Here is a 12,060-nt window from a genome sequence, read left to right as displayed (position 1 = left end):
ACATTTAAACATTTTAGTCAATATTCTGATTCATACAAAACTGGTTCATTTGCATTTATTTCTAAACATATTTTTAATTTTGTACCTAAAATTCAGGGCTGCCAATATGAGATGTCAATGACTGGCCTATTGCTCAGCAACAGTATCTGCGGCACCAGCCCCCCTCCATGCACACAACCCTCTTCCCACACACAGACACAACCCCCCCCCGCCCCCCCCCCCACACACACACACACACACACACACACACACACACACACACACACACACACACACACACACACACACACACACACACACACACAAAACCCCTTATGTGTGGGCATGTATGTAGGCATGTCTGCCTATAACTGGCCTGAATGCAGCAACTAATTCACCATGAAGAAAGAGATGAGACAGAGAATGTCCAAACGCTTCCTTCTTGCCTCCCTTCCTTTTTGTAAACAGTGGCTAAACATTAGCACCTAATGCTAGCTAGATACAAGTATTGATCAGTCAAGATCAAACTTCCATAAGAAAGATTGAAGATGGCATTAATGTGACTGAATTTAATCTTTGATGATTTTCATGGCTTTAATCAAAGACAATTAAAGCATCGGTTGTTGAGCAGCCATTCACCTCATACACAGAGTGGGATAGGACCCTGAACCATCCCTTAGTTATGCTGCTATAGACGTAGACTGCTGGGGGGTTCCCATGATGCACTGTTTCTTTCTCTTTTTGCTCTGTATGCACCACTCTGCATTTAATCATTAGTGATCGATCTCTGCTCCCCTCCACAGCATGTCTTTTTCCTGGTTCTCTCCCTCAGCCCCAACCAGTCCCAGCAGAAGACTGCCCCTCCCTGAGCCTGGTTCTGCTCGAGGTTTCTTCCTGTTAAAAGGGAGTTTTTCCTTCCCACTGTAGCCAAGTGCTTGCTCACAGGGGGTCGTTTTGACCGTTGGGGTTTTACATAATTATTGTATGGCCTTGCCTTACAATATAAAGCGCCTTGGGGCAACTGTTTGTTGTGATTTGGCGCTATACAAAAAAATTGATTGATTGACTGATTGGACTGAAACCGAAATGGATCATTTTGGAACGCATGAACGCTTTGTTGGCAACCGTTACTGAGCTCATACAATTGAATGAATCCCGTGTGTAATGGGGTCATGACCTTATGTGTCTTGCCCCATGTGGTACTCACCAAAATAAGATGATTAACATCATTACAATGCATCTTAATGAGATCACAGTTTGTGATTACAACGCTGCACTAACGTAAAAATGTTTTATTACATTTGGAGCTGCATCAGAATTGGAAAACAATTAATTTGTAATAAGTTATTTCATGTGAAGACAAGAAATTGTCACTAAATAAAATAATTTAACCCCCCCACTGGCTCCGCCCCTGTCAGATACAACAACACGCGTTAATAACGTGCAACGTACGATAATAACACACGTGCGACCACAAACTTGAAAACCTTCCGCGCACACAGATGATGGTGATGTCTGACCTCGGCGGCTCGTCGGGCTCCCAGTAGCGGCAGAACAGGTGCAGTCCGTCGGCGTTGACGATGTGCCTGAGGTCGGTGTAGAGGACTCCCTGCGGGCTCCGCCGCGCCGCGGCTCCGGGCTCCGGCATGGAGCCGCCTGGAACACAGACACGGAGCAGCGATAAGAGCAGGTCGCTGCCGCACAGGTAGCAGGAGAGAGCGGCTACCAGGAGGCAGGAGGCGGCGGCCGCCGCGTTCATGGTGCCGTCAAACCCGCACCGGAGCGGGAGGACTGACAAGAGTGACAGCAATGGAGGTTCGAGCCAGCACACGCACACGCACGGCGGCAGTGTGACCGTAGTGACGTCACAACAACAAACGCCGGGCTTTGTGCAAGCGCTCTTATCTCGCACGCACCATCACACACACACACACACACACACAGTGACCAGCTTTCATTATACAAATAGATTAAAAACAATGACAAAAATGGTCAATGGAGTGCATTTATATAGGACTTTGCAATGATGCCTCACATTCACACTGATGTCAGGGTGCTGCCATGCAAGGCGTTCACTACACACTGGGAGCAACAGAGGATTCAGGACCTTGCCCAAGGGCCCTTAGTGATTTTCTGCTCTGGCTGGGTTTTGAACTGAGGATCCTCTGGTCTGAAGCCCAACACTTAACCACAAGACCATCACCTCCCTATAAACTTTTATTTTTATTCCAAAGTGCACATCAGCATTTTTTTTTTTTTTTTTTTACTGTTATTGCACTACTGGTTGTGGATGCACGTGGGTAGACGTGCTTAAAATACCAGGGGTCAGAATCAGAAGAATCAGAATAGCTTTTATTTGCCAACTATCCACAAGAATACAAGGAATTTGACTTCAGTTTCAGCTGCACTCTCTCTGCATGTATAAATATACACTAAACACTGAATACATCAAAGTCATAAAATGTGCAAATGAAATGTGCAAGTAAAATAAAATGTGCAGTAAGAGATGAAAAATGCACATGAGGTATGTGAATTACTGAGTGTTTTGGCAGGTTGAGTTGTTCATCCAATCCAGTCTCGTGAGTTTTTTTCGTACTCCCGTCACGAAATGAGTCAAATTTTTGTGACAGCTTTGTTTTATCTTACTATTATGAACCCTATGCTTCCCCCTAACCCTAACTCCCCCAGACCCCCCCGGACAATATCACGAACCAATAGATTAACGTATATTTCATGATGCTAAATCACAACATGCTGTGAGATATGTTGTTCATCAGTGTGACGGCCTGTGGAAAGAAACTGTTCCCCTGTCTGGTTGTTTTGACATACAGCACCCTGGTCCTGGACCGGTGTCGCTGACTGAACAGTCCCCCTTAAAAATCCGTCCGCCCTGCCTTCAGTGTGCATGCATCATTTCTAAGCGTCAGCTACGATTCACTGATTATCACCTCGTTTCTGCTTCAAACTGCCTCCAGTCATCATCTACCTCAGAGACAGATATCTGAAGCTTTTGTACAACAATCATTTCCACATAAATTCAGTATTATTTTGTAATAAAAGGCAGCAGACTGATCAGAGCGCAGCAGCAGCTGCTGCAGTGCCCATGTCATTTCAGAGCGTCAGTAGCGAAATGAGGCAGTTATCGCCTCATTTTCTGCTTAAAGCTGACTTTAGAATGATTTAAGAGGTTTTACTTTGTCATCTGATGGTTAATAATCACATTATTCCCTTTTATTATTGTTTTGGGTGTAGAGAGTCAGACTCAGACGATCTGCTGTGGTCCCAAATGACACACACGCAGTGAAGGCAGGGCAGACCAGTTTTTAGGGGGGGGATCATTCGGTCTGCGACACCAGATCCGAAGATTTTTTCTGCAGACCTGAAAGTTGGTTGAAGTCTGTGCCTGTCGTGTTTGGAGGCAGAGGTAAACCAAACAGAGGTGGAGATGCACAGGACAGACTGGATGATGGATGTGTAGAAGATGATGAGTAGTTCCTGGGGCAGGTTGAACTTCCTGAGGTGTCTGAGGAAGTACATCCTCTGCTGTGCCTTGAATGGACATAGTGCTGCTTGAAGTACCAGGGAAGTACTGGTGAAATTATGACATCATTCATTCATTCATTATCTATTCTTAAGGCTGGGGGAGCTGGAGCCTAGGGCGAGAGGCAGGGTACAGTCTGGAGAGGATCACAGGATTATGGCATCATAAAAGGTAAAAACTTTAGGATGTTTATAAGTAGGGATGGGTATCGAGAACCGGTTCTTTTCGGGTATCGTTAAGAAATGATTCGATCCACCGACATCAGTAACCTTTTTACTTAACGATTCCCTTATCGGTCCTTCAGAGTGGACGTTGTTTTTGGGGGTGTTTGTCAGGAAAATTATAATTTCTCTACATTGATTACAGACCCTGCAGCGGGTCTGTAATCAACTTTTCTGCAGCGTGGCTTTGCTTTGAACCTTGAACCAATCGAAGCAGTGATTCGCAGATCGAAGCAGTGCTTCGATCATTGCTTCATTGATTAATTTTTTCTTTCGCTTTCCCCCGCTAAAACCCTAAAGAGCATATGGCTGTGAGTATTATTTACCTTTTTTATGTTAAACCGACCTGTTATGGTCTTCTGAAACAGTTGATAGATGTATTTTATAACTTAAAAACTGGACCGATGCTAACACATTAGCATGTCTATGGCATTTTCAATGTTAAGTTAGCATTAAGCAGTTGCAGCTGTCAAGCATTTGTTGTTGTAGAAGAGTCAAATGTATTACAAATTGTAATATTTTTTAAATTTATTTTTGTTTATATATTAATAATAATAGCAAGGCCAACAATAATAGCAATAATAACTGATCTAATGATTATATACAATTTTAGAGAAAGAGACAAAAAGAACCTGAATAAAAACAACAGAATATATAAAACCAACAATGAATATACATAAATAAATACATACATACAGAAATAAATAACTGTTTACTGTGAACGCCTAGTGACTCTTACACCTCCATTTTGCATTTGCGCAATATCTCTAAAATTAGAAAGGTCTTGTCTCAGAGTGATGCTGAAAAACTAATTCATGCATTTATTTCCTCTAGGCTGGACTACTGTAATTCATTATTATCAGGATGTCCTAAAAGTTCCCTGAAAACCCTTCAGTTAATTCAAAATGCTGCAGCTAGAGTACTGACGGGGACTAGAAGGAGAGAGCATATCTCACCCATATTGGCCTCTCTTCATTGGCTTCCTGTTAATTCTAGAATAGAATTTAAAATTCTTCTTCTTACTTATAAGGTTTTGAATAATCAGGTCCCATCTTATCTTAGGGACCTCATAGTACCATATCACCCCAATAGAGCGCTTCGCTCTCAGACTGCAGGCTTACTTGTAGTTCCTAGGGTTTGTAAGAGTAGAATGGGAGGCAGAGCCTTCAGCTTTCAGGCTCCTCTCCTGTGGAACCAGCTCCCAATTCAGATCAGGGAGACAGACACCCTCTCTACTTTTAAGATTAGGCTTAAAACTTTCCTTTTTGCTAAAGCTTATAGTTAGGGCTGGATCAGGTGACCCTGAACCGTCCCTTAGTTATGCTGCTATAGACTTAGACTGCTGGGGGGTTCCCATGATGCACTGTTTCTTTCTCTTTTTGCTCTGTATGCACCACTCTGCATTTAATCATTAGTGATCGATCTCTGCTCCCCTCCACAGCATGTCTTTTTCCTGGTTCTCTCCCTCAGCCCCAACCAGTCCCAGCAGAAGACTACCCCTCCCTGAGCCTGGTTCTGCTCGAGGTTTCTTCCTGTTAAAAGGGAGTTTTTCCTTCCCACTGTAGCCAAGTGCTTGCTCATAGGGGGTCGTTTTGACCGTTGGGGTTTTTCTGTAATTATTGTATGGCTTTTGCCTTACAATATAAAGCGCCTTGGGGCAACTGTTGTTGTGATTTGGCGCTATATAAATAAAATTGATTTGATTTGATTTGATTTCATCCCTGTCTTATTTAAGTTTAATGACAGTTTGTTTCGGTCAAACCATATTTTCAGTGTGTTCATTTCTTCAGTGATTTCCTCCAGAACTATCTGCCAAGCTAGAAAACTGCTGCATCCTAGTAAGAGCAGAATACTACTGGAATGAATTTGAATAAGGAAAGTTGTTTTTTTTTTATCACCTAAATGGATGCTGCACTCACTCCAGTTTATTGTCTGGAATAGTCCCAGATTGCATTTCAGAGCTTCTAGAATTCAAACATTGTCATGCAGGTGGTGTTTGGGGGGTAATTTTGGGTTTCAGCTTTTTTTGTTTTTCACCACTTCCATCCCTGAATATGTCAATCATGAGTCACTTTTGTGCAGATTAAAGTTAGTAACTGGGACTCCTGTCTTGTTGCGAGAAAGAAACGAGAATCATCCTCCGTTCTGTTCACACAGCTCCAAATGCTGCGCGGCTCTCTGACGAGTCAAGTTAGAACGATAAAGTCCAGTTGGAATTAATAACTTCAAAGTGAAACACCGTTTTGTTTATTTTTATTTATGTCCAGAGATCAAGGATACAGTGACCAATTTCATATTTATTTACTTTAAGACTCAAGGAAATACATAGAAAACCTGTAAAGCCTACTTTTAGTACAAAATTCACAAGAGGTCGCGATAAGGGAATCGATAAGGAATCGGATCGATAAGCACAATCGATAATGGCATTGATATCGATACAATCTTATCAATACCCATCCCTATTTATAAGTTGAGTAAACTCAACAAACATCGATATGCTTGTTTGAGAAAGTGATAAAGTGCTTAAATGATTAAAAACAGATTTACATCAATAAAATTCTTCCTGTGGGTGTATTCAGCCGCAGCCACACACGAGACAATAAAACCAAATCATCAGACTAAAAGTGTCTGCTGTCCTCTGGCCACTGTTCTGGGCTTCTGAGGTTTCTGTCAGTTCAGGTTTGGTTTGGACTCAGAGTGTTCACTACGTTCCTGATCTAACCGGTCACAGTTTGCAGCCAAAATAACTCAGCTTCTCCAAAAAACACCTCACACATCCTCATCTTCAGCAGTCTATATGTCCATGATTAGGTCAGCAAATAGTGGCCCGGGGGCCAGATACGGCCTCATGGCCCTCAGTTTCAAATTAGCATAAATAAATAAATAAATTTAAATTTGAAATTTCAAATAAATAAATGTACCAGCAGAGGGCGCTCACCTGTTAGTCACGCTAATATATACAATAATAAACATCTGTTTTGTTTCACAAATTTATAATAACTTAGCATTATTATTATTTAAAAGTGAGCTGATGTAGTTGGTGTGCCAAATATAAATCATCAAAGCTTTTCAGTTGAGTTGTGATGAAAAGATTATGAATAAAGCACGAAAAATCCTGAAGCTTTTGTGGATGATATTAAAAATGACAAAATTACAGTGTCAGATTTCTAATAATATATTTCATTATAAGTGAATGTTCTGTTTACGCTTTTGTTCTAGTTAAGCTGTTATAGGTTGCCAGGTGTTAGCTGACAGATAGCCACGCCCCCTCTAACTCATCCAGAGCCCACAGACTATGTGGGCGTGTCATAGGAAAGGCAAGGTGATTCAAGGGGGCGTGTCCATTTATGAAAGTAAAGCCTGAATCTAGTTGTTTCAAGTCTTAATTGTACTTATTGCAGATGATAACTGCAAAATGTTAATTTAAGAAAAAAATCTGAAAAATAAATCTCCACAGTATGAAACATTTAAATCATTTTCTGCAGTTTCACTGAGAGCAAAGACCAAGAAGGTTCACAAAACAGATTTGAAAATTTGTTCAACTCAAATTAGTAAATAAAATGCAATAAAGATTTATGAGCATTTGTCTTTTAACTTTAAATTATTGCATTTTTTTTTCAGAGTAAATTCAGTGCGCAAGTCTTTTAAGAAATGAATAAAGTGCATTGATAAGACATTTATGTTGTCAAAATATGGGATGTAATTTGGAATAAAGTGATAAGGCAAATCCACATGTGCTTCAAAAATCAAATTGATTTTTTTAATGACCTCAATCTCTCCACATTTCTTCTGTACATTACTTTTTGAGATAATCAGGATGATCAGATTAACCTCCGCCCTCCTCTCTGCAGGTAATCAGTCAGTTAAAAAGCAGTTTTGTTTTGTTTGTTTTTTTCAGTATTTCTGCCTGGAGTTTTCTGTTTTTTGTTTTTTTGTTGAATGATGATTTCTCCCCCTCTTCTCCTCTCTGCTCTCAGCCGCACGCAGACCACATAGCGCATCCTGCGCACCGCACATGTGCGAGCGGATCTTGTAGAATCACTTCACGTTTTAACCGAAACATTTCCAGTTCCGCGCATCGACAAGGACCGAAAAGCAGCGATCAAGGTTTGCACAAACCCAGCAGTGACTGGAAGGCGTCAAAGCGCACATGCAGGCTGAGTTTGCGCACAGAAGCAGCGGAACACATTCACCTGATGTGACTCCGGACATCGACGCTCTGCAGCGCGGCTCCGTCAAAGCTGCTCCCGGCTCGGATGGACGTAGGATGCAGATGGATGCTGCATGTGCAAATGTGACTTAAATGCTGCAAACTGAAGCTTTAGGCTACATCAAATAATCCGATCGTGCACGTGAGGTGCGCAGGCCGCCGTGTGCAGCCGGATCAGAACATGACGAGAAGGTTCGTGGACCAACCTGCACACGAGCTTCTGCTGTGAAGTTTCACAGCTTGTTCTCGGACCCTCCGCTCCTCCTTCGTCTCTCTCTCTCTCTCTCTCTCTCTCTCTCTCTCTCTCTCTCTCTCTCGCTCACACAGTGAGGAACGCAGGCTGTGACGTGAGGAATTCACGCGCACACACATGCACGACCGTGCAAAGTCACCCTGAACAATTACGACCTTGGTGGGGTTGGAATGGTGTTTACAGAATTCGACATATATGTAGATAATATTTAAAAGTTGTTGGGGGGGTCTTTGCACGCTCAAGAATTTCATTTTCTTTGTAATAACTATTTTGGGCGGCATGGTGGATTAGGGGTTAGCACTGGTGCCTCACAGCAAGAAGGTCATGGGATCGCTCCCTGCCCTTTCTGCATGGAGTTTGTAGGGTGTACCCAGCCTCAGGCCCCATGGCTGCTGGGATACCCCCCCCACTCTCCATGATTTACCTTTTTACATTCTTGCTTGTGCACTTTACTGTTTCTTATTGTCAGAAACAGTAAAGTGAGAAACGCAATTTTGATTCCTTTGTATGTCCAGTACATGTGAAGAATTGACAATAAAGCCGACTTTGACTTTGACTTTGAAAGGCCCACTGACACTTGCATGACTTTGATGCACGCAGTTGCACGCCGTGTCGTGCAGGAGAGTAAACTCATCGTTAATGGTTGTAGACTGAACGTGAGAGGGGCGCCGGCGTGCAAATGCACAAAGAGAATTTTGAAATATTCAAAAACTCTTTCACGCATAAATGTCTTGCAATAAACATGAAGTGGTAGTGAACGTTGCGCAGTCTACTCTGCAATACTACGTGCAGCTCGTCAAGTCAAGTAACGAAGAGAACAGCGTGAGTGGTTGCGTATAACGAGATGTTAAATCTGCCATAAACATACTTTTACAGCTGCACACAAGAAGGAAAGAACATGCAACTGTTTTACCAAGCCATCCATCCATCCATTTTCTTCCGCTTTATCCAGAGTCGGGTCGCGGGGGCAGCAGCTCAAGCAAAGCTGCCCAGACCTCCCGATCCACAAACACCTCCCCAAGCTCCTCCGGGGGAACCCCAAGGCATTCCCAAGCCAGCCGAGAGATGTAGTCCCTCCAGCGTGTCCTGGGTCTTCCCCGGGGCCTCCTCCCAATGGGACGCGCCCAGAACACCTCTCCAGCGAGGCGTCCAGGGGGCATCCGGAAAAGATGCCCGAGCCACCTCAACTGACTCCTTTCGATGTGGAGGAGCAGCGGCTCGACTCCGAGCTCCTCCCGAGTGACCGAGCTCCTCACCCTATCTCTAAGGGAGTGCCCAGCCACCCTGCGGAGGAAACTCATCTCGGCCGCTTGTACTCGCGATCTCGTTCTTTCGGTCATGAGCCAAATCTCATGACCATAGGTGAGGATCAGAACGTAGATCGATCGGTAAATCGAGAGCTTTGCCCCCCTACTCAGCTCTCTCTTCACCACGACGGTCCGATACAGCGACCGCATCACTGCAGATGCTGCACCGATCCGTCTATCGATCTCACACTCCATCCCTCCCTCACTCGTGAACAAGACCCCGAGATACTTAAACTCCTCCACTTGAGGCAAGGACACTCCACCGACCTGAAGAGGGCAAAGCACCTTTTTCCAGTCGAGAACCATGGCCTTGGATTTGGAGGTGCTGATTTTCATCCCGGACGCTTCACATTCGGCTGCAAACCGCTCCAGTGCACGCTGAAGGTCCTGATTTGACGAAGCCAACAGAACCACATCGTCCGCAAACAGCAGAGACGAGATTCTGTGGTTCCCAAACCAGACCCCCTCTACACCCTGGCTGCGCCTAGAAATTCTGTCCATAAAAATAATGAACAGAACCGGTGACAAAGGGCGGAGGCCAACGTGCACTGGAAACAGGTTTGACTTACTTGTGACACAACGTGACTTAAAACAGGTTTTTTTTTCAAACCAAACCAAACAAACCTGTTTTACCAAGCCATTGCAAAATAAACATGACAAAGAACTACCTTTTTAGACAGCTCCAAATGCATTCTCCCCCTCTTTCAGCACACATGTGCGCAAGAAAAGTTGTGGCTTGAGCAGTCCCCTGTGATTCAGGAAGCGATTCGAGCCGTTTTCAACAACCAACTTGAAGAGAAAATGATTAATCCGCTATGAAATAATTATTTTACAGACACAGCGTCCAGTGCACAATGCATGGCAGCCAGTGGAACAAAGCACGGCGTCCAGCTGGGAACACAGTGGGTGGGATCGTCAGGATGATGTGCGTGCAAGTGCGTTGATCAAAGTTGGGCACCTTAAGCATATAGAAAACGGATGGATAATATTTCACCCTCACAAAGGATCATATCCAGGAGTATTTTTTTATGTCACGTCTGTGTACAAAATAACTCGAGTGTTTTGACCCGTATTGGACCAGTATAATGGTTTAGGGTCAGCCAAGGACAAACCAGTTTAATTTTGAAAAAAATCATTTAAAAGTTAAGGTCAGTTACTAATTTTTGGGCTCTCACTGCGGTATTGTATCACTTCCTGTTCCGGAGCACAGCGGTGTTTTGCTGTATCTGTTAAATCTGCGCAGTTAGATTGATCTAGTTACCTAGATAACGATTTGTTTCACAGTGTAATCTTCACGTGCCTTAACTAAAGCACTCCCTCTGCTGAATCACCTCTAAATTATTTACACATTATTCACTTTTGTGTGTCTTTAGGAATCCGCTAGCTTAGCGCAGCTACTAGCTCTTAGCCGGTTTAGCATGGCACCTTCTCCTGTCTCTCCTGCACTTTTCTGCTCTGGGTGTGAAATGTTTAGTTATTCCTCGGCCTCCTTTAGCAGTAATGGTACTTGTAATAAGTGTAGCTTATTCGTAGCTTTGGAGGCCAGGCTGGGCGAATTGGAGACTCGGCTCCGCACCGTGGAAAATTATACAGCTAGCCAGGCCCCTGTAGTCGGTGCGGACCAAGGTAGCTTAGCCGCCGTTAGTTTCCCTCTGGCAGATCCCGAGCAGCTGGGAAAGCAGGCCGACTGGGTGACTGTGAGGAGGAAGCGTAGTTCTAAACAGAAGCCCCGTGTACACCGCCAACCCGTTCACATTTCTAACCGTTTTTCCCCACTCGACGACACACCCGCCGAGGATCAAACTCTGGTTATTGGCGACTCTGTTTTGAGAAATGTGAAGTTAGTGACACCAGCAACCATAGTCAATTGTCTTCCGGGGGCCAGAGCAGGTGACATTGAAGGAAATTTGAAACTGCTGGCTAAGGCTAAGCGTAAATTTGGTAAGATTGTAATTCACGTCGGCAGTAATGACACCCGGTTACGCCAATCGGAGGTCACTAAAATTAACATTGAATCGGTGTGTAACTTTGCAAAAACAATGTCGGACTCTGTAGTTTTCTCTGGGCTCCTCCCCAATCGGACCTGGAGTGACATGTTTAGCCGCATGTTCTCCTTGAATTGCTGGCTGTCTGAGTGGTGTCCAAAAAATGAGGTGGGCTTCATAGATAATTGGCAAAGCTTCTGGGGAAAACCTGGTCTTGTTAGGAGAGACGGCATCCATCCCACTTTGGGTGGAGCAGCTCTCATTTCTAGAAATCTGGCAAGTTTTCTTAAATCCTCCAAACCGTGTCTATCCAGGGTTGGGACCAGGAAGCAGAGTTGTAGTCTTACACACCTCTCTGCAGCTTCTCTCCCCCTGCCATCCCCTCATTACCCCATCCCCGTAGAGACGGTGCCTGCTCCCAGACCACCAATAATGGTTGTCTGGGAGCAGACCACCATTATTGGTATCTATGGTGCACCTTCAACTGCACCATAGACTAAAACAGTTAAATGTGGTCTATTAAACATTAGGTCTCTCTCTTCTAAGTCCCTATTAGTAAATGAT

At 44.0% G+C, this 12,060-nt stretch overlaps 1 protein-coding gene across 3 annotated transcripts in view; it reads right to left on the bottom strand.

The window, feature by feature from the left end:
- The window catches only part of mgll (monoglyceride lipase), a 106,812-nt gene extending 98,601 nt beyond the window's left edge, over nucleotides 1-8,211 (bottom strand). The window contains exons 1-2 of one of the 3 annotated variants that reach the window (XM_034171760.1): nucleotides 8,158-8,211; nucleotides 1,500-1,635 (exon numbers count right to left, since the gene is read on the bottom strand). In XM_034171760.1, coding sequence (XP_034027651.1) covers nucleotides 1,500-1,627 — 128 coding nt within the window. In that variant the 5' untranslated portion in view covers nucleotides 1,628-1,635; nucleotides 8,158-8,211. The other 2 variants (XM_034171759.1, XM_034171758.1) reach the window with 2 other exon arrangements.
- Nucleotides 8,212-12,060: the final 3,849 nt, after the last annotated feature.

The sequence above is a fragment of the Thalassophryne amazonica genome, chromosome 6 (genome assembly GCF_902500255.1).
Source record: "Thalassophryne amazonica chromosome 6, fThaAma1.1, whole genome shotgun sequence".
Classification (NCBI taxonomy): domain Eukaryota; kingdom Metazoa; phylum Chordata; class Actinopteri; order Batrachoidiformes; family Batrachoididae; genus Thalassophryne; species Thalassophryne amazonica.
Note: the sequence above shows the minus strand (reverse complement) of the source record. Positions and strands in the feature narration are given on the sequence as shown.